General features: G+C 36.7%; 1 protein-coding gene across 45 annotated transcripts in view; it reads left to right on the top strand.

Annotated features, from left to right (window-relative positions):
- Nucleotides 1-25,575, top strand: part of LOC105468849 (discs large MAGUK scaffold protein 2) — a 2,241,192-nt gene that overhangs the window by 2,052,946 nt on the left and 162,671 nt on the right. For all 45 annotated transcript variants that reach the window (XM_024788717.2, XM_011719263.2, XM_011719258.3 and 42 more), the window contains one exon: nt 11,269-11,383. In XM_024788717.2, coding sequence (XP_024644485.1) covers nt 11,269-11,383 — 115 coding nt within the window. The remainder of the gene's footprint in view (nt 1-11,268; nt 11,384-25,575) is intronic.

The following is a 25,575-nucleotide window of genomic DNA, read 5'->3' as shown; positions in this document are numbered from 1 at the left end:
GAGGGAACCTTGGACACTTCCACTCTTTCTCATGGGCCATACTGAATTAATCAGCAAAGACTCTTATTTACACTTACCAAATGTATGGTCCTTCTCCATTCCCATCTTCTTCACCATTTCTCACCCACCCATTGAAAGAGATGTCTAAATGACCTCCAGGTTTTCTATCCACTATCCAGGCTTTCCATCATAATACTGGGAACTAAATGACAAGTATCATATATCCCTTAAAAAACACTCAATGATTTTGTAATATCTTTGTTTTAGAGGTCAAATTTATAGCAAACAGTACTGTGCAATGAATGGTATGGGGTTATATTTTGGCCTTACTTAAGAGACAATTCCAAATTCATGTACAACCAGGGAGTTCTTCACTTTCTCATACATCCTTTGCCAAAAATTAGGGAAACAATTTTTTAGAAAAAATGTACTGAAATAAGCAAAAGAAATTTCTTATTCTGAGTCATGGAAGTAGCTAAACTGAGCATGAAATTGTTACCATAAATTGCACTGAGGAATTTCTATTCAGTTCCTGTTTATGAGTTTGGGGGCTGTGGGTAATTTCCCATTATGTGATTTTTCTGGCTGCATACCACAAAATACTTGCAATATTAATATGATAAATAGGAACACATTTAGCATCTCAAGGAGTAAAAGGTAATCTTCAGATTGAGGGAGAATCTAGCTAGGTGATTTTAGGATTCAGAAATAGATAATTATGTTGAGAACAAAGTTATGAATATAAAAAATTCTCTCAATCCATCTCTCTGCCACTTCTTGCTTTCACCTCAATTGAAAACTGAAAATTATTTTAGTGGGAGAGCTATAGAGGAGTAGAACATATTTAACGAATTCTCCACTTTTTGAAATGGCTGGTTCACTTTCTTCTCAGGAAAAGGGAGAGATGGCCACATTAGCAGCCTCACTCCATCAGTTAGACATATGTCAGGTACCTGCAATGTGCCTCACAGATACTAAGTAAGTACTTACAGATAAATAGTTGTATGTATGCTGAGTTGTGCAAAAGAAAAGTATCTGTTGTATTTGAAGGAAAGACCTGCCGTATCTCAAAATGATATCTTGAGAAGCTTTCATTTGAGGAGTTTATTGGGGAAATCAAACAAAGCCTTTTCATTTTGATCATGCCAAATCACCTGTAGAATTCACTATAGACATATATCTATAGTCATATCAGAAATTGGCTGCTAAATGGTTACTTAGGGTAACCAAACAAGTCTGAGACAGCCATGGACCTGTTCATGTCAGGAACAAAACAGAGAAAAGTAATCCCTTGTAAAAGAAAGTCTGGAATCAATGTAGCGAAAAAAAAAAATGAATAAAACTAGGACTAGAAGATTCGAGTTTGAGTCCCAGTTCTGCTGTGTGGCCTTGGATAAATTGACTAGCCTCCTTGAGCCTCCATATTCCCTTAGTGGTCTTCCCAATGTGGCTCTAGGAATAGTGGTGTGTTAGTTTGTTTTCATGCTGCTGATGAAGAAGCAAGTCACATTTTACATGGATGGCGTCAGGCAAAGAAGAAACTTAGATGTTATTTTAGCTCCTAGCTCCATGATTTTTATACAAAAGAACAAGACAAATTCTGCAATGATTTAATATTAGAGTTTGCCAAGAAAGATTTTCTTATCTGGTGGATGCAGTCTTAGATACTATGCCTTAAATTAAAAGGCACAGTTCCTAGTTCCTTCTGATGCACCATTAGCTATAAATCACACCAATTAAACTACAGCCTGTGCATCCCTGCTCTGGCACTTTCACTCAACCTGCCAATAAAATCTTGAGAGAATCACCATTGGCAGCTAGGCCCTAGTAATATCTGAAGTTTCCATTTTCCCCCACAGAGTTTCACATTTACTCTTTCATGCATGATGTCCTTTGTGACTTTATTTTTACAGCTAAGACAGAAATCTAATTCTACTTTTGAGATAAATCTCAGACAGAGGAAGTAGTCATGTAGGCAGGTTGGGATACTTTTAAAGACTGCATTGGCATGAATTACTTTTGTCACCACTTTCTATTTATACTGTACAATTCAGTTTACCAAACATTTTTATGTTTTATGTTTCTTCATTTGATCTTCACAGCAATCTTGTAATGTAAGCAGGAAATCAGTGATGTCTCCATTTTGTAGACAGGGAATATAAAGCTTCAAGAGAGCCTCATGGTTTTTGTTGTTGTTGTTCATTTATTGAGCACCTAGTCTGTTCCTAACAATGGACTATGCCATTTACAACTGCTGTTGTGTTTACCTTTCAAAAAATCTGATCAGGTAACCACTGTTTTTCTATTGTACCTATGAGAAAACTGAGTATTCTCTAAATTGAGTGTCTTATGCAAAATCCACACTAAAAATCAGTAATAAACTTATGATTCAAACATGAATCAGATTTATCTCAGAGTCTTAAAAAATAATAATACATCAGTTACTCCTATCACCGAAAGAAAACAGACTTTGCCAACTTCAGAAAGCTTCTGTGCTGACTCCATTTTGCAATAATCCTGATAATCAAAGAAAATCTGCCTTTATTAATCTATAAAATAAAGCTTGCATGAAGCCAAATTGAAATTTGATGCATGTAATTTTCAGAGTTATATGAATATTATATGAAATAGCTAGTTAGGGATTCAGATTGTTATTTGCCTATAAAACTTACTTTATTTCACACATTAAAGAATTGCTAAGTGTTTGGCTGAAACCTCTTTAAAGTTTCTCCATCCAAGCTGCAAGAGATTGTTCTAGTCAAAACAAATGATCCCAATTCTATCTGAAAACAGAGAAGAGGTGGGGAGGAATGGAGAAAGACATACCTTAATTCAGTGTATTATTAAAAATTATTCTAAAAGGCTGATCTATTTAGTATTAGATCTGGTAAACTAAATGATCATTTTTGTTTATCAGAACTCTTCATTTAACTCATCCAATTCAGCAAGCATTTATATTAGCATTTATTAGCTGATAACTGTGTGCCACACTCTGTGCCAAGTGTTAGGAACACAGAAAAAAAAAAAACTTGATAACATCCTTTCCCTCACGGTATCCACAACTGAGTTATTAATGGTCAATACCAAAGAGGTACAAGAGAGGTGCATACATCCTCTTCCTTTGTGGAGTGCAGAAAAGATAGACTCTTGCTATTGTCTAGAATTTCTGGTTAAAGTTGGATTCTGATGAATTTAGTTCATAATCTATTTGTCTCTCTCTGTCTCTGTCTCTCTGTCTCTCTGTCTCTCTCTCTCTCTCACATACACACACACACACACACACACACACACACACACACACACTTGGATTGGTAAGCCAAACATCTGTAAATCTTTAGCAATGGAAAATTCCATGTCACCACTTCAACACAGAGGCAGTTTGCCAACTTGAGAGATGAGCTAAGTCAGGGGTTGAAGTAAAAGCTAGTGAAATCCTTAGGCCGTAGCCTGGAGAGATCCACCCCAAATCCTTCCAGTCACCAGAGCTCAGTGCTCTTGATGGAGGTGGGCATTCCAATGCATGTCTGGGAGGGAAGCCAGCCTCCTCAAATAGTTCCTAATGGTGCCCTTCCTGACAGGATGAGTTGAAAAGCAGCCAGGGTGAGAAAAGCTCTATGTGTATCTCTGAAGCCTAAAGTAATGTGACTGGGCCCCTTCTGTGCATATCTGGTTCTGAAATCCCAGGAAAACTAGAAAAAGAAGAGGTAATGAAATGGCAACCATCTAATATTTTCTGAGCTCCAAATAATTAAAATTATTTTTGTATCATCAAATGAAAGAATCTTGACAAAGCATTGCTTCTTGAAATTGAGGTATAAACAGTGTTCTATGGCTAATCCTCTTATGTGTGACTATTTGGTTAAAAGTCCAGTAGAAAGAGAGCAGTAGTACATTTGTTTGGGATTTTCTAGTTTTAAACATTCTGAATTATCATATTTCATTGATTATAAGACTCACATCTTCCCCTCTCCACAAAATTCATTTCAGCTTGTGAAATCAGAAGAGTCTTGTGTCCACCCTCTCCAAAAAAAGATGCTATTACTAATTGATGGTGCATTTTAAAATCAATACTGCTTAAAAGGATGAAAATAAATTATATTCTCTTAGATATTCAGAACAACAGTGTATAGGGGTAGGGATGATTTCTCCATTTTACAAATGAGAAAACGGTATCTCTGAGTGGGTATGGTATTTTCTTAACATCTCTCAGAGCCAGGACTCAAATCCAGAAACTCTGATACCAAGGTACTGCTTTGAACCCCAAGTTGCTCTTCTCGCTCTGTAAGTAACCAGATAGTTCACAAAGATTTAACCTGTCCCAATTTGTCCATTTTAACATGGAACTGACTGTATTAGCGTCTTTCCATGATAGAAGGGTTTCTTGATATCCTGTTACCATCTAAAAAGAACATGATACTCCTCAAATGGAGCAGATATTTAAATACCAAATGTTCTTTTTGTATTCACAAGAAGAAACTAGAAAATTACAAGCAACTATGCACTAGCCTGTGAGCCTCTTGAGGAAAAAAATCTGTTCAGTGGATTCAGTATCCCTAGCAATTAGGATTGTGCAAGGCATGTAATAAACCCCGAAGAAATATTTACTGAATAAATGAAAGAAGGATGTTTCTACCAAAGAAATGGAAACATTTATAATTGCTCACAGCACCTCATCCCTGGAGCAGTGATTAGATGCTCAGCTAAGAATAGATGTCAATCATTCCTGCTTCATCCTTACCATGTACCCTTCCTGAGCCTCAGTGACAATGAGGGTCACATCCAGGTAAACAGTATTGTGACCCCAAACAGACTGCACACCATTGACATTTACCCTAACCCTATTGGAAGTTATCCTAAAGCTCAAATTTCCTTTATTATAAGACACCAAGAGCTTCTAGTTCAGCTGTGTCTATTTAAAGCGTTGCGTACGTACAGCAGGTGTTCTCTTCAAACTAATTCTCCTGTAGTGTGGAAATGGATAACTCAGCAGGAAAGTAGTCTCTGTTGCTTGGATGTGCAGAGTCCTGTTTACAGCCCAGTGATCTTACCAGTTGTTGTTAAAGCTGCACATGTTTATAATGAACAAATAGAAAGAGGGTGCCACTGTCACCGTTAGTACCACTAAGAACTGCATATGTCTTTGTCCTAATAGGAGTTGCCAAAGTAATAACAGCAACACCTATCTTATATTTTCAAATCACTTCAGTCAAATCTCATTTTGAGTCTCACAACCACTTTGTGAGGTGAACCTCACAATTTGTAGATGAACAAACTGAGGTTCAGTAACTTCCCAAGGCCTCATTAGTAATAAATGACAAGATTAAGACTAAAAGCTGGCCTTCTAACATAGAGTTTCTAACCCTGTTTCCTCTGTTCATGGCTTCCTCTTGTCTGGCAATCATGAGACACCTGGATGAGGTCGTGACTGATCCTGTGGCATGCTGCCCACCAGCTCACTTGGGAAGGGGAGAGGGCAGGCCATGGCCTCATGCTATTGCCTAACCCACTGAGTATATTGTTTTCTTATCTCAGAACCAAGGTAAGCCACCTGAGTCTTGAAGACATGAGCAGTTGGGCAGTTTTAATCAATGCAGATTAATCCTATTGCATTAAACAACACCAGCCTTCTTATAGGAGACAATGCCTCCTTTTCTGTGTGAATGGTAGCTTTGCATTCTGAGTCGCCTTATTCACCCTTAACAAATTGCAAACAAGTGTATAGCAGAGCCCACCTCACTGTGTAGTTTGTGATGTTCACACCTATGACCTTGCTCCATCCAAGTGTCCATCAGTAGCTCAAAGCCTTGAGACAACACTGATGAATGAAGTCACTGATATTCCTGAAAACAGCAGCAGCTTTGGAATTGGACATTATTCTCCTGGACTCCAAGTCAACTTATGAGAGTACCCTGAGTGGTTGCCTAGCAGATGAGAAGTTCCATCTGATGGCAAGTGTCCTAAAGTATGGCCATCTGTGGCTCATTCCTATATGACCTGGTGAAGACATCAATTCATAATAGGTAGAGGGAGGCTCTAACAGGGGTCTCTAGGAGCAGACACAGGTTTCCATTTTACTCAGTACAGAAAGGGGTTATAATTTTCACAAGTGATGAACAAGAATAGGTGGTGAATTACACACAGAATAGAAGGAATTGACAGTCATTACCAAGCGCCAATCTTTTAGATCCATCAGCTCTCTCATAATCTTCTCAACAGATCTTGAGGTAGGTCCAATTCTTATTCCTATTTTACTTGAGAAAAATCAAGCACAGAAAGGTTAATAACTTTCATAGTAATATATAGCTATTTAGTGGCACAACCAGGATTCTGACTCCATCTACATAACCCAAATCTTGTACACTTTTTACTATTATCATCCATCTTGTCCAAGTGAAAACAAATGCCAGATCACCAGAATAAATGCACCTAGTCAGGAACAATGGCTTTACATACCCAAAAATGTGGAAGAAAAAAATGGGTTATCATACACAGAGGTGGGGAAAGAACTAGCTGGAGGTAATGTTTCATGAAGCTCCTCTAAAACATTTGCTTAGGAGTTCAGTTTCAGTGTTTTGCTTCTTGTTACAGAATAAAATCCCCCCAAAACATAAAATAACTTGGAATTTAAAAAGCATTTACCAGTCACCTATTTCATGTAAAGCAAGACAGAAGAAAGTGCTGCATTTTTAATATTGTTCTATACCTCAGCATGATCATGATTAATTTTCCTGTCCATGTCCTATTCTGGAAGCAAATTCTTTCAGGTTCTGACTTGTTCAAAACTATGAAAGTCCTGTCTACACAGAAGGTAGACTGATAGACCCTGAGGTTTGGGAATAGAGATGAGTGAGGCATCCCAAGTCTCCAAGTAGCTTACAGTTTGATAGAGGGAAGGCCAGCATGCACCTGACTAACACAATAGATGAAGGGAAGGAAGAGCAAGATGTCAAGAGGGGAAGGGTAGAGAATTGAGGAGGCCTTACATTCTAAACAATTGTGGTGTTATAACCAATGTCGTGACATCATGGATACAAAATGACTTCATGGAGATACAGGGTTGAATCCTAGCTCCATGTCCAATGTTACCTAGTAGCTCTGTGACTTTTGTGAAGTTAGTTAACCTCTCTGAACCTCTGTTTCCTCATCTGTAAAATAATATATCTACCTCAGAACTTTCTTAGGAAAAATAATATATTTTTTAAAGTATGTGGTGCAGATCCTAGCTCATTGCAGGTGCTTAGTAAACATGAATTCCACTTTGGATGATATAAAGATTGAAGCATTTGAAAATTTCATTCGAATGTTCTCCTGAGGCTTGGAATGAAGACAATGTTATGAATTTGACTGAAAAATGTTCCAAAGGGGCAGGCATAGATATGAGTAAAATATTTGAGGAAGAGAGAGAGAATTAATATTTAATGGATATGGTAGTGTTAGGTTTTTCTGTTTTAACTTGTTGAGAAATACAATTTCAGTACTTCTATAAAACATAAAGACTTATATTTCACAATTTGCATAGCAGGTTTCATGTTTACTTCTAGAGCATTTCTAACTATAAACTTGTTTATCTCCAAGAAATTGGAGACAGAGCTCTGCTGCCACAGACACACCATTTATATTTATAAACCCAGATCTTACTAGTTTTACTACGATGAAATTTCTTGTGTGTATGTTTAGTTTTCAAAGAAAAGTAGCAAAGAGACAGATAAGCCCCTCTGACACAGGATTTAGATTAAGATGACTGTCAAAATAGGAAAGATGAAAACAAGGTAGATTCCAATTAAGGCAAATACAGTATAAATCATTCATACTGGGGAATTTTGACACCGTAGAATGTCATGCAGTCGAAACATTTGGAAAGCATGGCAGAAAACATTTTGGGTGTCTAAAAAGCCATACAGTAAGGCAAATATAATTTATTATTAAGGCAAGTATCCTATTGTGTTATATAAAATGTAGCAGCTTACAAGAGCCTAACAAAGTGTTGATTGTATATAGACGAAGTGTCAGAGAATTGTTTCCAATGTATGACATGATTGACATGGAGAGATTTCCTAGAGAACAATAAAAATAGCAGAAGAATTTGGAAGTGGTAGTGATTTGACAGAAATAAAGCCTTGGAATTAGAATATTTAGTCTTGAAAAAAGTATTACTAGGGGAGATGCATGTTCATCTTTCTTACTGCAAAAACATAAAAATGAAAATGGACAATTTCAGTACCTGGAGCCATTTTGTAACTGAATTCATCCAGGTATTCTACTCACTCCCTCATTTATTTTTTATTTACCAAAAAATAGTTTATTGAGCATCTCAGACACTATGTTAGGAAAAGGAAGTTCCAAGGAGAATGAAAAATATTTCCTGCCATCAGAGGGCTCAGTCTAATGGAAGATGAACAACTGTACAAATAACTGCAAGTTGATGTGATGAATACAATAAAGTTAGCAAAGTGATTAAATGAGGGTTGAGACTTGCACAGAGTTAGATGTTTAAGAAGGGACAGCTGGAAGGTGGGATCTCCTGCCTTTATCATGGGTAATAAAGTCTTCAAAGTTATAAAGGAGAGTGTCCTCTCTCTCTAGATGGGAGAGTTAGTGGTACTCAGAGGTGACATGTGGTATTTATCAAGTGGCAATGTAAAGCATGGGTCAGAAAAAGTTAAGAGTTCCTGATCTATGTTCCAGACAAGGCCATTTTCTTCTCTGGGAAATGCTATTAGAGGCTGTGAGATTTTTGTGCAAAGCTTTGACCAGTAGTTCCACTTCTGGTGCCCTACTAACCTGCTGTCAACATGCACACATACACCAAGATCCCTGTTTATGATAGCAAAAAGCTGGACAAGCCTAAATATCTAATGATAAGGGAGTTGTTAAATACAGTCTAAACTATGGAATAGAGTATTAAGAGTATTAAGAAAAATGATATTTGTGTACATTGTAGAAGGCAGGAAAATATCCAAATTGCACTATTAAAAAAGGAGAAAAAGTCTTAATACAATAAATAGTTATGGTCTCGTTTGTATAGGTATGTGTGTATATACACACACAGCTACCCACAAACACACATATACATATCTAGCACACAACCATACATGTATCACTAGGGTAAGTTGTAGGGAAAGAGAGCAGTGAGAGAGAAGGTAGGGGAAGGCAGAAGAGACAAGAGAGTCTCTCAATTTTTATCCTGTGATTTTCTATATATTTCAAAATTTTCAACATCCATAGACTTCATTTCGTAATTTAAAAAAGAAATGAGATAATGCCCATAAAGCATTGAACATATTGTCTGCCATGTGGCCAGCAATAAATGTTAATTGACTCTTCCAAGGTGACAAGAAAATACGACTTGCTCAAAATGATTTAAATCTGCATACAGTATCGTATCTTTATTTTTTAAATTTTAAATAAAGACAGGGTCTCTCTTTGTCACCCAAGCTGGAGTGCAGTGGTGAGATCATAAGTCACTGAAACCTTGAAATCCTGGGCTCAAGTGATTCTCCTGCCTCAGTCTCCCAAATAGCTGGGACTATATGTGTGTGTCACCATGTCTGGCCTGCATACAGTATCATATTGATGTTTATAAATAAATGTTTTCTCTCACTAGAAAATGAAATAAATTTTCTTAAATTATAGTCAATAGGTTTTTACCTTAAATATGTTGTTAAATATGTATTCTGCTTATTTAATCACTTAGGACTTAATTATTCAAAGCTAAGCATAAGCAGGAAGCCTTCCAAATCTGGATAATACCAGACTTTGCTTATGCACCAGAAATTTCCAGCCAACTATTATGGCTTTATCTGTTGTGTATTAAACTTTAAAAATATTTAATATTCAGAGTTTATTTTCCTGTTATCTATTACTGAAAATGAAGGTCAAATCTTTTAGAAAAGCTATCCCTACAGTACTCAATACATATTCAGTAAGCCGAAATGAAATTACATTTTGTAGAACTTTTTCTTATAAAGAATTTGAAACACTCTATAAGCAGATCATCTTTTATTATATTCATTCATCCTTGTTTTATTAAAGTTGTGAATAAATTGAATTGAAAATCAAATTGTTTTCTGAAATGTACTGATGTACTCGTACTCTATTAAAATTCTTCATGGTGAGTTTCTTTGTAATTAAAAGAACCATTTATAATTTCAATTAACATTTCTATGTTTATTCGTGGGTAAGTTAAGCCTGCTGAATTTTCTAAAGCAAGACATTGTTTTGCCAAGGAAATGATAGAAGTTTCTAGGTTGTGATAAAAAATATTGAAACATCAAAAGACATTTCTTTTTACATGTTTATTGTGTTAATAAGTACCTTAGAACCTATTCTTTCTTTATTTTTATTGAGTTGACATGCCAAAAATATTTTTTTCTGTGAAACAATGGCAAAGGTAGATTTCTTTGATATTTTTTATACCCATAATTTTTAATGTTTGAAAAGTTCTAAAATTTGGCATGTGGGGCAAAGTTATGGGACAAAATTGAGGTATGATCCCAGTGGTCAACTTCTAGCAGACCCCCACCCCCTAACAAAACCTAGTTAAATTAAATGACATTTCTTACACAATTCATCACCAAACTCTTGATTGTCTGGTCTATCAGGCTGAGAGTAACTAAAGACTCTCCTCAATACCCCATTGAGTTGAGATTCCCATGGATTTTTTTTTTTTTGCTTTTTGTTTTTGAGATAATTATAGATTCACATGCAGCTGTAAGAAATAACTTTACTCAGTTTCTCCCAGTAGTAACATTTTGCAAAACTATTGCATATTATGACAACTAGGATATTCACATTGACACAATTCATCAATATTATTCAGATTTTCCCCAGTTGTCTGTGTGTGTGTGTGTTAGTTCTGTGTAATTTTATCACATGTGCAGTTGCCAATATCCACCACTACAGGCAAGATAGAGAACATTTCCATCACCGCGAGGATACTTTACGTTGCCTGTTTATAACCACATCTACCTCCACCCCTCCCCATGATTCCCCCATCCTCCCTTTCCCACCCCCAATGGACTTTTTACAAGTTGGTAATTTGATGATGGTGTGTTTTCTAGGTACCTTTTGGGAAATAACTGCTTTATCATTTTCCTCTTGTAAATGTCTGTGAATAAATAATAGTAAACAGGCATACCCTTGAATTGTGTGTCTCCCCATTGTTTGGCAAAGGAACCAACAACGTGGATGAGGGGCTGCCTGAGCTGTGCAGCATTTCTAACTCTTGAAGGCACAGAGCCAAATTTTCTACCTTTGTTTCATTCCCAGATTACGCTCGATTTGAGGCCAAAATCCATGACCTACGAGAGCAGATGATGAACCACAGCATGAGCTCCGGGTCCGGGTCCCTGCGAACCAATCAGAAACGCTCCCTCTACGTCAGGTAGGCAATGGAGTATTTCTCTATCTGCACTTTGTGAGCAATTCAACTTGAGAAAACAAAGGCAACACCACGTAGCAACAGAACATATGTTCTAATTAACCCATGTTCATCAGTACTCTACTGAAGCATCTTATGTTTAACCATTTGGAATAAATGTCTGAAATGTTATTAGATTAAATTAGTTAAAGGTGCCTGCTTTTATCAAGTTATTCTTTGGCAATGTTATGATCCAGGATAAAGTGCTCAGCATAGGTAGCAATAAAAATAATGAGAAGAAACATTTTCATTTCTAATAAATCTTAAATGGCATATGTGGACCAAACCCTTGGACATTTGCTTACTGTCAATGTGAAAAGAAAATATTCCTGTATTATCTCCTAACTTGCCTGGTATTGACTGCATTAACTTTAGTGCATAAATTTAAAATCCACGGCATTCTTCTAAAGAGTCGTGTACTTTTCTCTAACAAGTTTTGGCAGAAAGACTTCCTTCTGTGTCATCTCGTTACCAATTGTTTCTCAGACCGTAAAAGTTACTTGTTCCTTGTCTGACAAAACTCATTAATTTACCAGAAAAAGATAAATAATTGATTGAATGTGAAATGCCTTCCTGTCTTTCATTCTAGTAGCTACCTCTTGAGTTAAGATCCATCAACACTCAACTATAACATGTTCCTCTTCCAAGACAAGCTTCCTGTATTACTTCCAAACTTCATCAGTGCTGACTGTACTTTTAAAAATATATAAGTACTAACAGGCAAAAGGAAGAAAGTGATGCCTAATTAATGGTCAACATGAATCTATGTACCATATGGAAGAACCATGCCCATTCTTATTGTATTCTCCACTCCCTACTCTGGCCCAGAATCCAATCTGACTACAACCTGAGATCATATTCTTCTTACCTGAAATTTTAGGCATGAGGTATATGTTATAGATACTAATTTACATACTTGAGTTGAACTTTTGCTGTTGGTTCCACTTTGGCTCTAAAGTTAAGTCTTGTATGTATTTGTTATTTACAGCAGGGCTTAGAAGGGAGTGGGATTCTGGAAGGCACAGGTTCACATAGGGCCTAATTTCCTGACTGAACCAATAAGCCTAGAGTTCCTTCTTATTCCAGGGAAGCCCTGAGATTAAGAAAAACAAGTTATTAACCCTTCGAATTTGGCCAACTCCATTTCAAAAGATTATTTTGATACCCTTAATTGTAATCTGTGACTGTTCAGAACCACCCTAGAGCATGTCTTGTAGTGACATCACAAATATGATGGAAAGTTAACAGCTCCATTTCTAGTTCTTCTTCTCTCTTGTATTGTATTGTTGGTCTACATGCTACAAAATATTTTTAAATTTTGAAATGTTTTAGTCCTTGGTAGCAAGTGGAAAAAGTCAGCTGGGTTAATAGGATAGAACTAAATCAGTTAGTGTAACTGAAATGCTTATATACAATAAAGCTTGAAGGGAAAATTACCAAGTATCTTATTAGAGACAGAATGCATAAATTGTTAAGATATTAGAAAAAATTTGCTGAAATATATTGCTAATAGCTATTAAGTTGTGGAAGATTAAGAAAATTAAATGAAGTGATATGATATTATATAAAATTAATACACTTATTTGAAAGAGTAGTAATTAGATTTAAATCTTTATTCTCTAAAATCATAAATAAAAGTATAACATACAGAAGAGACAAAGACTTAGAGTAACAAAAGTAATAGTTGGATATTGTATTGAAGGGAGGAACCTCCTTTTAATGAGACTCAGAAATACTTGACACTTCATAAGAAATTCCCCAAATGAAATCTCTATAATATACAAATATGGTATTTGGTTTCCAAATGTTCAATTATTACTACTTATTTTGTACCTAGAGGGCTGACTTTAGCATCTAAATGACTCTAAGAGACATAGAATTAGAAGAAATATGGGTCGTGCATATAGTCGTATCAGTGAATCAGAAAGAAAGAACTTACAAGAGCCCCCTGGCCTTATTCTCATGAAAAGTGATAAAACAGACCAGAAAAAAAAAAAAAAAAAAAAAGCAAGAAGCAAGCCCTAAATGAAATTCTTACCAAAAAAGATTCAACAAGTTTGAACTTTTGTACTTTTTTTAATACTAATTTTGGCAACAGGATTTGCTTTGTCTAAAGTGCTTGTATAGACCATGGTCAGTTGTGTTTATTTTAGAAAGTCAACTACTTGCTTCCTCAGAATAAATTACTAGCAGGGTTTCTCTGATTATATAAATATAAGAGGATGAGCATGGCTCAAATCTGAGAATAACATCCTGAAAGTGTATTATTCTCCTCACTTTGCTTAGCTTTGTGTAATTCTAGGGCTAGAAGGAAACTTAGTTATCATTGGGCCCTCTGCTTAACTTACAGAAGAGGAAACTGAGGCCTGAGGAGACCAGAGACAGAGACTTGCCTGGGATCCCACAGCTATCTGTGGCAGAATCAGCTCTCCTACCCGCAGTCCCATATGTCTCCCCACATCACTCTGCCTCCCTAAGGGCTTAGTTTATGTGGTGTCAGCTGTTGAATACACTTTAGCTGTGATTCCCAATCTGCTTCTGTCAGCACAGTGCTGGACTCTTTGATTAAGGAATAAGGAGAGGTGAAGTTCTAACACAAATGTCTTTGGGGTTTTTGTTCAGGATAAACCATGCTGTAGGAATATGGGATTTCTTTGGTATTATTTATAGTTTTCTATGAAGCCAAAACCTAAATCAGAAAGCAAGCGCTTTCTTTGTTCTGTGAGAAACAATGTAGCTGACTTAGTAAAATATGTGCTTGCACCAAAAAACCATTCTTCCTCTTGGATTTACCTCCCATACCCTATACACACACACACACACACACACACACACACACACACAAGCGCACACGCTCACACATATGCTCCCAACTCTCGCCCTGGTCCTGGTGGTGTCAGAGAGAATGTACCTTCCTGGGGTCTTGCAGAAGCTGCCTTCATTTCCCCACTAGAAATGATCTTCCCAGGTGGTGGCAATTCGTTTACCTGAAATTTTGAAGGGAGTGGTAACCAGCACTATCTGAGCCAGGCGGTATTTTAAACATGAGCCAACTCTCTCTATTTTCTAATCTAATTATAGTTTTTTTCTTTAATCTTTTGTGTGAAGTGCTTGAAGTACTTTAGTGGTGCTGTGCAAGCGGAATTGATTATTGCTAATGTTAACTGTTCATGTTCTATGGGAATGATTTGGGTATGTTTGATTTAATATGCTACTTGTATTGTGTATTTCCTGCATTGTGAAACATATAGTGGTAGAAGACTGTGAAACATGTAGTTAATTTAAAAGTAAAGTTACAAATATGAATAAAATGTTTTTCAAAATGATGCACAAGTACATTATCAATGCTTCAAACATAGATGCATTTAGGCTCGTGAGCTACTGGAATATGAATTTTATTGCATGTATTTTGAGGCTCTTGTTGTGGGCAGAGACGGCAGGCAACTGCCTTGGAAGAGTGAGTTTATGAGCTCATGAAGATCTCCCTCCCTCTCAAATATCCCTTTCCCTTCTTACCTATTAGCTGATAAAAGCTGGTATAATAAAGAACTAACAAGGCTTTTCCTGCTAGTAACAGGGATGCATCTTTTGTATAAATGCTACTAGGAGAAGCCAAAGATATGGGGGATTAAATTTATACAAAAGTGCAAATTTCTAAAGGACAATCCTTTGTTTTGATAAAAGGAAAGTTAGAATACCCAGGAGGGCAAGGAAAAAAAGCAAATCATTCCACCAAGGGGAAGGAGAAAAAGGTCACAGGAAATAATGTAAAAGAAAAACTCAGCCCTGTTCATTTGTTAATAAAAGATATCGATTTTGAGAGTTCAGGCAAATAACCTCTGAGTTTTGAATGTGGATTTAAGAAACAGTTGCCGTGATTTATTCAGGCCTTCATCAAACATTTTTGAGTATATATTATGTGCAAGGACCTATAATGGACACTGAGGACACAGCAGTAACAGTCATGTTTCCTGTCTGCAAGAAACTTATGTCTCCTGGGGAAGACAGATGAAGGGAAGATAATTAAATGCAATGTGATATGAAAAGATCTGTTAGTTCTAGAAAGGCCTGGAATCTTGATTGCTTCCATGGAAGCATATCCGAATAATTCTTGAAGCTCTTATATGAGGTAACCGAGAGCCTTTCAAATATTTAGATGCAAAGTAAGAAGTACATTCTTTATCCTGACCCAGTAAATACATACACACATAAAACAGAAAAGTTTTGTTAAATAGGAATAACACCTTTTGTATACAGTGTACTTTGTTATTTTCCGTTCTATTTGTTTCTCTCCTTTTTAAAAAATGGAGATCATAGCTCACTAACTTGATTTAATAACTCACTAATGGGCCATGATTTACAGCTTACAGATGGAGTAAACAAGAGGGAACATTCCAGGCATATGACATGGTACACAGACAAAAAAAAGAGAGTGTCTTCACTACCTTATATTAAACATATCGAGGATCCTTAGACCCTTGATGTTGTAACCAACTTGGAAGGCAGTTATCCCTGCCACAGATGAGGCAGTAGAAATAGAGGGAAGTATTTGTCAGACACTTTCTACGGGTCAACCATTATTCTATTGTTTTACATGTATTATCCCATAGAATTCTCCCAAAAACCCTATGATTCAGGGGATGTTGCCTCCATTTTATAGATGAAGAAACTGAAACTCGGAGAAGTTAAATGATTCCCCCCAAGATCACACAGCTAGACAACATGAGCATGGACATTCAGATCCTATTTGTGAGACATTGGAGAGCAACATTTAAGCACACAGTTGCTAGATTCTTCCAGATAGAAAAACATGTGAATCATAGTTCTGCCGCATCCTAACTCTATGACCACAGACAAATCAGTCTCTCTGGGCTTTCTTTATCTGTGAAGATGAGTATAGTAATAGGATACCATAAAGTGGTTGTGAGGATTAAATAAAATAGTGAATTTAGATACCTGGCACATGGGAAGTAGTTGATAAATGTTGGTAATATTCATCATTTATTATGAAGCCACCTTTTCCCTGTCAGACAGAGAGACCACAGAATTAGTTGCAACTAAGACACTGTTTTCTCAGCAGTGAGATTATCCCATTGCTTACCTTCAGCAAAGGAAGAAGGACAGACTTTCTGATGACTTTTAGATTTTTGCTCATCTAGACCCCATGAAGCCTGAAGGGGATGGTCAGCATTCCATGGCTCCAGAATGCTCAGCTCTGTTAACTCATCAGCATTTCTCACCCAAACAAGGCTCTACCTAGAGGCAGAATCTGAAAAGAATTCAGTAGAAGCCACATGATAAAAAAAAACTCACTGCATATGCAGTAGGCCATTCCAAGTCTTCATATATGTTATCAGTCTTCCTAACCACATGATTTCTTCTATTTCCCCTAGGCATTCTTCGCCCCTTTCCAGCCCCCTGCTCATAGTTTTGTTCTGAATTTCGAAGTCTTATTTCTTTTACAGTGGTTCTAAGTCTATATGTTACTCAAAGTTACTACTACCTGAGACAGTATTTGCCTCAAAGGTTATGTAATATGACAGATGCACTCAGGTTAGCCTCTTGCCCCTTGTTTAACTTAAGGCATTGATACATTGATTCCTTCATGCCTTGATTCTTTCATTCAATAAATGTGGTATTTGTACTTACTTGCAATGTACCAGTCTGTAGTAGATGTTAAGAGCACAATGATGAATAATACCACAGAACTCCTTTCCTCAAGTTTCTCACAGTCTAGATCTATAGGCAATCCAAATAGTATGCAGACCATTATGGTAACTCACTTCCTGATACCCCATGTGTTATGTGCCTTGCAATTATCCTATTTTGATTTTTACAACATGCCTATAAGATGTCCTAAAGTGAAATTTGCCCAGAAGACCACTAATATTTGAAACTCACCTGTTAACATAGTGACTACTCTGGTCCTTGTTAAACTTTTGTGATAAAATGTTTTGAAATGAATCAATATTATTCAATACTGGACCTGCAAATCCCAATAATGTCTTGATGTTTCATAGCTCTAGTGCTTTATGCCACAGTGCTTGGCACAAAGAATTCTCCTTAGGAAACATTTGTTAAATGAATTAATTCCAAGACTATCTTTCCTATACAAATGTGAGAGAAAATATTAAAATATAAGCCAAGGTATTTGAACAATCCTGTGGCAATCCAATACCAGCTTGGCTGACACCAAGTGCATCGAGTCTGGTTGTATCTTCAGGATGCAGACTCTACCTGCTGCTACTGGGATCTCCAGAAAATATCTGGTGCTGCAAGGTCTTTTAGGCTGTTTCATTTGTTTGCTAAACTCTGACAAACTCTTTAAATTGGGACCTAATTTAATAATGGATTTAGACGAGCACGCACAGCCTATACCCTCTTAGTCAGAAAACTTGAGATGAGGGAAGGGCCCAGGGTGAACCTCATTCTCAACACAATTAGTCTTTCTATTCTTGGGAACTAAGGTTATATCAAGGGCACTCTCAAGAAAACACATTCCATCCTGGACACTTTGCCTTTGAGCTTTTATTCTGGGTGAAGGGTGTTCCCACCTGGTTGATTTTGGTGGGAGGGAAAAGCTACATCATCATGTAAGACACTCTGGTCATTTATTTTTTTCTATAGTAGCAAACATATCTTTTCACTCTATTTTCTGCCCCATTTAACTGCAGGTTAGTAGCCTGGGGATGTTAAAGAAGAGTGTGGAATGGCAGAATTCTTCACTCCAGTGGTACAAACTGCTTCCAGCTTCACTTGGCAATGGATTTCTTGAAAACATTTAAGGCAAAGCCATAAAGTCTGTGGACTGTGTTATGAGTCACATTTTTGTCTTCTTCCCCTCCAATCTTGGACCCAATATGTTAGCTGTTTCCCAGAGAACATGCCACAGTCAGCTGTGTGCACCCTCCTGCCCAGTACTTGGCACAGGGCTAGCTGACAGTGGTATTTTTATTGCACACGTTCATTTCCTCATAATTCTTATTTAGCAACGTCATTAGTCATTCACTTAGAAACATATTGACTATGATATGTTGCAGCAGAATAGGAAATAGAAACTTGTTGAATTCAGAATTACTCTTCTCTTAAAATCTTAGTAGGGGCAAAGGTAACTGGGAGGGGAACATAAGAAGGTACCTGAAGCAGTTTAACAGGATGAAGCAGAAAGTCTGGATAGAGTCTAGACTTATAAGGGCACTGGTTAAATTCATATTGATGATATAACTTCTGTTTTATACTTTGTACTGATTTCCTCCAAATAGACCTGGCTTCTCATCCAGAATTCATAACTTGTCATTATGAATAATGATAGTTGTGCATAGCTTATTGTTTGCTAAAACTTGAGTGTCGCATTTATAAAATGGACATAGTACCTAGTTCACAGGCTTATTAGGATGAAGTTCAACTGAATGTATGAAGGAGGCTACTATATGGGACTTGTTAGGCAAAGGTGAGTTCCTTTTATTGCTTCAAGTACTTAGAGCCTACCTCCTAAACTGGTGCCTTCTTTAAAGCAGGATAGATTTTGATTCTTCATTTATATTTTCAGAACCATTAGCATAATGCTTACTCTTTCAGGTATTTGCATGTTTAATTGTATCCTTAATTGTGGAATAAAAGGCTTTGTCTTTAGGCAGCTAATTTTATGCCAGAAATAGAAAGAAGGAGGAGTCATTGTGGACTTGGGAGTTTCCTCTTTCCCCTGCAATCATAGGCTACCTGATTTTAAAAGGTTTTTAATTTTTATATTTCTGTAGGAAGAGGGACAAAAGTATCCTGGGTGACTCTTCCATTGACCATCATGTTTTCCTACATTCTTCCACTTAAAGATCTAGAATCCAGATCTCATTACTGTTAATGGTTGGCCTGTCATTAACTGATTCATCCAGAAAACCTCTTCTGAGCCATAGACATCTACCTCATACTCTGCTAGACTCTGGGAATAAAAAGATTAATAAAACTTCTTTTCTACCGTTAAGGAGCCCACAGATCATTCCTACAACCTAGATTCTGCTTACCTCTCCACTAATCCATGGCAATCATATTTCCAGAAATCTCTCATCTCCATAGGAGGTACTTCACCTCATAACCCAAAATGACTAATTTCTAGAACAAACCAGACAGCTCTATCTAAAAAGGAGAGAACAGAACAGTAAAAGGTAAAACACAGAATGCTCACAGGAGGATAGGTGAGAAGGGAGGGCAGAAAAAATTGAGGGAGTTCCCCTCTTCCCCTTGCCCAACTGCCAATCATGTAGGTTAGGTTGGTTTCAAGGGAACAAGGCATTAAAGACGCAAATCACTTGTCCTTTAGTCTCAGTGTTTGAACAGTGTCTGACACTTCTTTAAATTAACTTTAAATACTTGTGGAATGAACTTTTTGATTAGCAGTTAAAGATGATGATGATTAAACAGAAAACGGTATTAAGAGAGCCACCAATGACTGGTGGAGTCAAGCACATGCTCCTTTGTTTTCCTGTGCATCACAAAAACAGCTCTCCTCCAGTCTTCACGTGCTGTTTCCTGTACGTGGACTCACCTGCCCCCTCCATTGGACTGTGAGTATCTCAAAGATGGAGATTTCATCTGCTTAAAGTCTGCATCTGTACAGTCTGGCGTATAGTAACTGCTGAATCAATTAAAATGAATGGATTACAGATGTCACTAAATTGGAGCGAGTTTAACTCTATTTAACATTTTACCTAATTACGTCATGGCTTGCAAATTGTTTACTGACTAGACTCCTTGCCCCTTGTTAATCAGATTAATATGCAACCCTATTTGGTAATCATCTCAGATTAAATTTTCAAAAATTATTTAACCAAAGTCACTATTCCTATATAAAATAAAATAGACTTTAAACCAACAGCAGTTAAAAAAAAAAAAAAGGATAAAGAAGGATAGTACACAATGATAAAGAGTTCAATTCTACAAGAAGACTTAACTATCCTAAATATATACACACCCAACATTGGCGCACCCAGACTCATAAAACCTTCTAGACCTATGAAAAGACTTAGTCACACAGTAATAGTTGGAGACTTCAATACCTCATTGACAGCATTAGATCATAGATGCAGAAAAACTAACAAAGAAATTCTGGACTTAAATTTGATTTAAATTTAATTCTAGACTTCAATGTGACTGAACCAATTGGACGTCTACAGAATACCCATCAAACACAGGATGTACATTCTTCTGATATGCATATGGAACATATTATAAGATTAACCACAAGCTCAGCCATAAAGTGATTCTCAATAAATTCAAAAAAATCGAGATCATACCAACCACACTTTCAGATCACAGTGAAATAAAAATAGTGATTACCACCAGGAAGATCTCTCAAAACTACACGATTGCATGGAAATTAAACAACTTGCTCCTGAATGGCTTTTGGGTAAATAGCAAAATTAAGGCAGAAATAAAAAAAAAAAAATCTTTGAAATAAATGAAATCAGAAATACAATATACAAAAATCTCTGGGATGCAACAAAAGCAGTGTTAAGAGGAAAGTTTATAGCACTAAATGCCTACATCAAAAACTTAGAAAGATCTCAAATTAATGATCTAACATTACATCTAGAAGAACTACAAAAACAAGAACAAACCCCCCAAAGCCAGCAGATTAAAAGAAATAACTAAAATCAGAGAAGAACTGAACAAAATTGAGACCCCAAAATCCATATGAAGAATCAACAAAACCAAAAGTTGTTTCTTTGAACCAATAAACAAGATCAGTAGACCACTAGCTAGTTAACGAAGAAAAAAAAGAGAAGATCTGAATAAGCATAATCAGAAATGACATAGGTGACATTACAACTGATCCCACAGAAATACAAAAGATCCTCAGAGAATTTTATAAATGCTTCTATGCACACAAACTGGAAAGTTAGAGGAAATGGATAAAGTCCTCAAAACACACAACCTCTAAGATTGAATCAGAAAAAAATTGAAACCCTGAACAGAATGATATTGAGTTCTTAAATTGAATCAGTAATTAAAAACCTAGCAACCAAAAAAGGCCCTGGACCAGATGGATTCACAGCCAAATTCTATCAGATGTGCAAAGAACAGCTGATACCAATTCTTCTGAAACTATTCCAAAAAATTGAGGAGGGACTCTTCCCTATCTTATTTGACAAAGCCATTATCACCCTGATACTAAAACCTGGCAAAGATACAGCAAAAAAAAAAAAAAAAAGAAAAAGAAAAAAAAGAAAAGAAAAAAGAAAAGAAAGAAAGAAAGAAAAGGAAAAGGAAAGAAAGAAAAATCACAGGACTGTATCCATAATGAACACAGACCAACAGTCCTCAACAAAATCCTAGCAAATCAAATCCAGCAGAACATCAAAAAGTTAATTCACCACCATCAAGTAGGCTTCATTCCTGGGATGCAAGGTTGGTTCAATATATGCAAATCAATAAATGTGATTCACCACATAAACAGAATTAAAAACAAAAACCAAATGATCATCTCAATAGACATGGAAAAACTTTAAAATTCAACATTCCTTTATGATAAAAACCCTCAACAAACTAGGCATAGAAGAAACATACCTCAAAATAACAAATGTCATCTATGACAAACCCACAGCCAACATCATAATGAACAGGCAAAAGCTGGAAGCATTCCTCTTAAGGACAGGAAAAAGACAGGGAAGCCCATTCTTACCACTCCTATTCAACATAGTACTGGAAGGCCTAGCCAGAGTAATCAGCCACGAGAAAGAAATAAAAGGCATCCAAATAGGAAAAGAAGAAGCCAATTTATCTCTGCACTGAAAATGATTCTATACCTCGAAAACCCTAAAGACTCCACCAAAAGGCTCTTGGAACTGATAAATTGTTTCAATAAAGTTTCAGAATACAAAATCAATATACAAAAATTAATAGCATTTCTGTAGTAGCACCAATGACCTTTAAGCTGAGAGCCAAATTCCATTTACAACAGCCACAAAAAAAAGTAAAAAACCTAGAAATACATCTAACCAAGGAGGTGAAAGATTTCTACAAGGAGAACTACAAAACACTGTTAAAGAAGTTATAGATGACACAAATTTTAAAACACTCCAATCTCATGAATTGGAAGAATCAATATTGTTAAAATGGCCATACTGCCCAAAGCAATCTACAGATTCAACACTATTACCATCAAACTACCAATGTCATTTTTCACAGACTTAGAAAATACACTCTAAAATTTATATGGAACCAAAAAAGAGCCTGAATAGCCAAACCAATTCTAAACAAAAAGAACAAAGCTGGAGACATCACATTTTGCAACTTCAAGCTATACTATAAAGCTACAGTAACTAAAATGGCACGGTACTGGAACAAAAACAGATGTGTAGAACAATGGAATGGCAAAGCAAACCCAGATAAAGCCACACATCTACAGCCATCTGATCTCCAACAAAGTTGACAAAAATAAGCAATGGAGAAAAGATTGTCTATTCAATAAATGGTGCTAGATGGTGGTAGCCAGCCATCTGCAGAATGAAAGTGGACCCTTACCTCACACCATATGCAGAAATTAACTCAAGATGGATGAAATAATTATTTATTTATTTTTGAGACAGTATCTCACTTTGTCACCCGGCTGGAGTGCAGTGGCGTGATCTCAGCTCACTGCAACCTCCTGGGTTCAAGCAATTCTCTCACATCATCCTCCTGAATAGCTGGGAATACAGATTCATGCTACCACACATGACTAATTTTTGTATTTTTTAGTAGACACAGGGTTTCACCATGTTGGACAGACTGGTCACAAACCCCTGACCTCAACTAATCCACCCACCTCAGCCTCCCAAAGTGCTGAGATTATAGGCATGAGCCACCATACCTGGCTGGATTAGAGATTTAAACGCAAGACCTCAAACTATGAGAATCCTAGAAGAAAACCTAGGGAATGCCATTCTGGACATTGGTCTTTGGAGAGAATTTAGGACTAAATTCTCAAAAACAATTGTAACAAAAACAGAAATGGACAAGTGGCACCTAATTAAACTAAAAAACTTCTGTACAGCAAAAGAAACGATCAACAGAGTAAACAGACCACCTACTAAATGGGAGAAAATATTTGCAAACTATGCATCTGACAAAGGTCTAATATCCAGATTCTATGAGGAATTTAAGTAATTCAACAAGCAAAAAACAAATAACCCTATTAAAAAGTGGGCAAAAAACATGAACAGACCCTTCTCTAAAGAAGACATACACGTGGTCAACAAACGTGTGAAAAATGTTCATCATCACGAATCCTCAGAAAAATGCAAATCAAAACTGCAATGATATACCATCTCACACCAGCTAGAATGGCTATAATTTAAAACATTTTAAAATAACAGATGCTGGCAAGGCTGTGGAGAGGCAGACTTATTATGTGCCAGGCAGTTTGCTAATCACCTTATGTAGATTATTTTAATTCTCACAAAACTCTGTATGACAGACTTTATTATTATCTCCATTTCAGAGAAGAAAAAATTGAGATCAGATTTCAGTTTTACTCCTAAGAGACTAAACGGGGACTAGGACCTAAGCATGCTATTCTATTCCCCCTACCTATTGTTTCATATGGCTTTATTAAGCAGTTTTCACATATTTAATTTTATGTGATACAATATGTCTGTACATAGGTTTTGTTTTATTTATTTATGTATTTATTTATTTATTTATTTTTGAGACAGGGTCTTGCTCTGTCACTCAAGCTGGAGTGAGTGGCACAATCATGGCTCACTGCACCCTCAACCTCCTAGGTTCAAGTAATCCTCCCACCTCCCTCCCAAGTAGCTGGGACTACAGGTGTGTGTCACCATGCCTGCTAATGTTTATTTTTTGTAGAGACAGGGTTTCCCTATTTTGCCCTGACTGGTCTCAAACTCCTGGGCTCAAATGATCCTCTCACTTTGGCCTCCCAAAGTGCTGGGATTACAAGTGTAAGCCAATGTGTCCAGCCTGTAAGTAAGTATTATTTTTCCCATAGTTTTCAGATAAAGAATCTGAGATTCAGAATATTAAGCTATATACTCTTTTCTCTAAGCATAAAATAGCACCAAGTCCTTCACTCAATCTTATCCTCTCTTTAAGAATGTATAAACACAACTCATATATATATATGTGTGTGTATATATACACATACACATATATGTATATTTCTAGTGTTTGCTTTGTGTTTTATTTACTGTCACGTTGCAAAGTACATGAGTTTTAATAGAACTACTTACACATTTTATTAAATGTCGAATAGACAGTTGAGTATTATATGGTCACCTTAGATCCTGTATTCTAGTTTGAAGATGTCCAGAGCATATAGATTTGTGATTAAATTGAGAGAATCCCTAATGAGTTATGGTCATTACAATTGTATGAGCTAGGTCCCTGCCTCTCTTCTTCCAGGATGGATTCTACAGCCAGCATAGCTATCTGCCTATAAATTCTCACATTAAAGAGCACAGTTGAAGTACCTATCACACAATGCCTCACCCAGGACCTGCTACATAATGTGCAGAGGCCCAGTGCAAAATGAAAATGCTCAATTCTTGTTCACAAATTAATAGCAAAGCCGAGCATGGTGGCTCACACCTGTAATCCCAGCACTTTGGGAGGCCAGGGCGGGCAGATAACTTGAGGTCAAGAGTTCAAGACCAGCCTAGGCAACATGGTGAAACCCCATCTCTACCAAAATCAAAACAAAACAACACAAAAATTAGCTTGGCATGGTGATAGGTGCCTGTAATCCCAGCTACTCAGGAGGCTAAGGCAGGAGAATCGCTAGAGCCATGGAGGTGGAGGTTGCAGTGAGCTGAGATCGTGCCACTGAACTCTAGCCTGGGTAACAGAGCAAGACTCTGTCTCAATCAATCAATCCAAATAAAAAATTAGTAGCAAGAAACTGAGAGCAGAGCATAATGCCAGGTGTGGGACAGTGGAACACAGGTCTTATACCCATGAAGCCATTCCTGTTGTCCCCCGACTTAGGACATTTCATTCAAAACTGAAAGCATGATTATTTTCCTTAATATGTAGTATAGTAGCGGTAAGAAACACAAAATCAGCACTGGGAACATTTTCAAGGATCCAGGCTTTATCCTTTTTCTAAAAGAGTATTTTATACAAATTAAGCATATGCCTGCTTTTATGATATGTAGAAACAT

The sequence above is a fragment of the Macaca nemestrina genome, chromosome 12 (genome assembly GCF_043159975.1).
Source record: "Macaca nemestrina isolate mMacNem1 chromosome 12, mMacNem.hap1, whole genome shotgun sequence".
NCBI classification, from domain to species: Eukaryota; Metazoa; Chordata; class Mammalia; order Primates; family Cercopithecidae; genus Macaca; species Macaca nemestrina.
The sequence above is the reverse complement of the archived record's forward strand: the minus strand, read 5'-3'. Positions and strand labels throughout refer to the sequence as shown.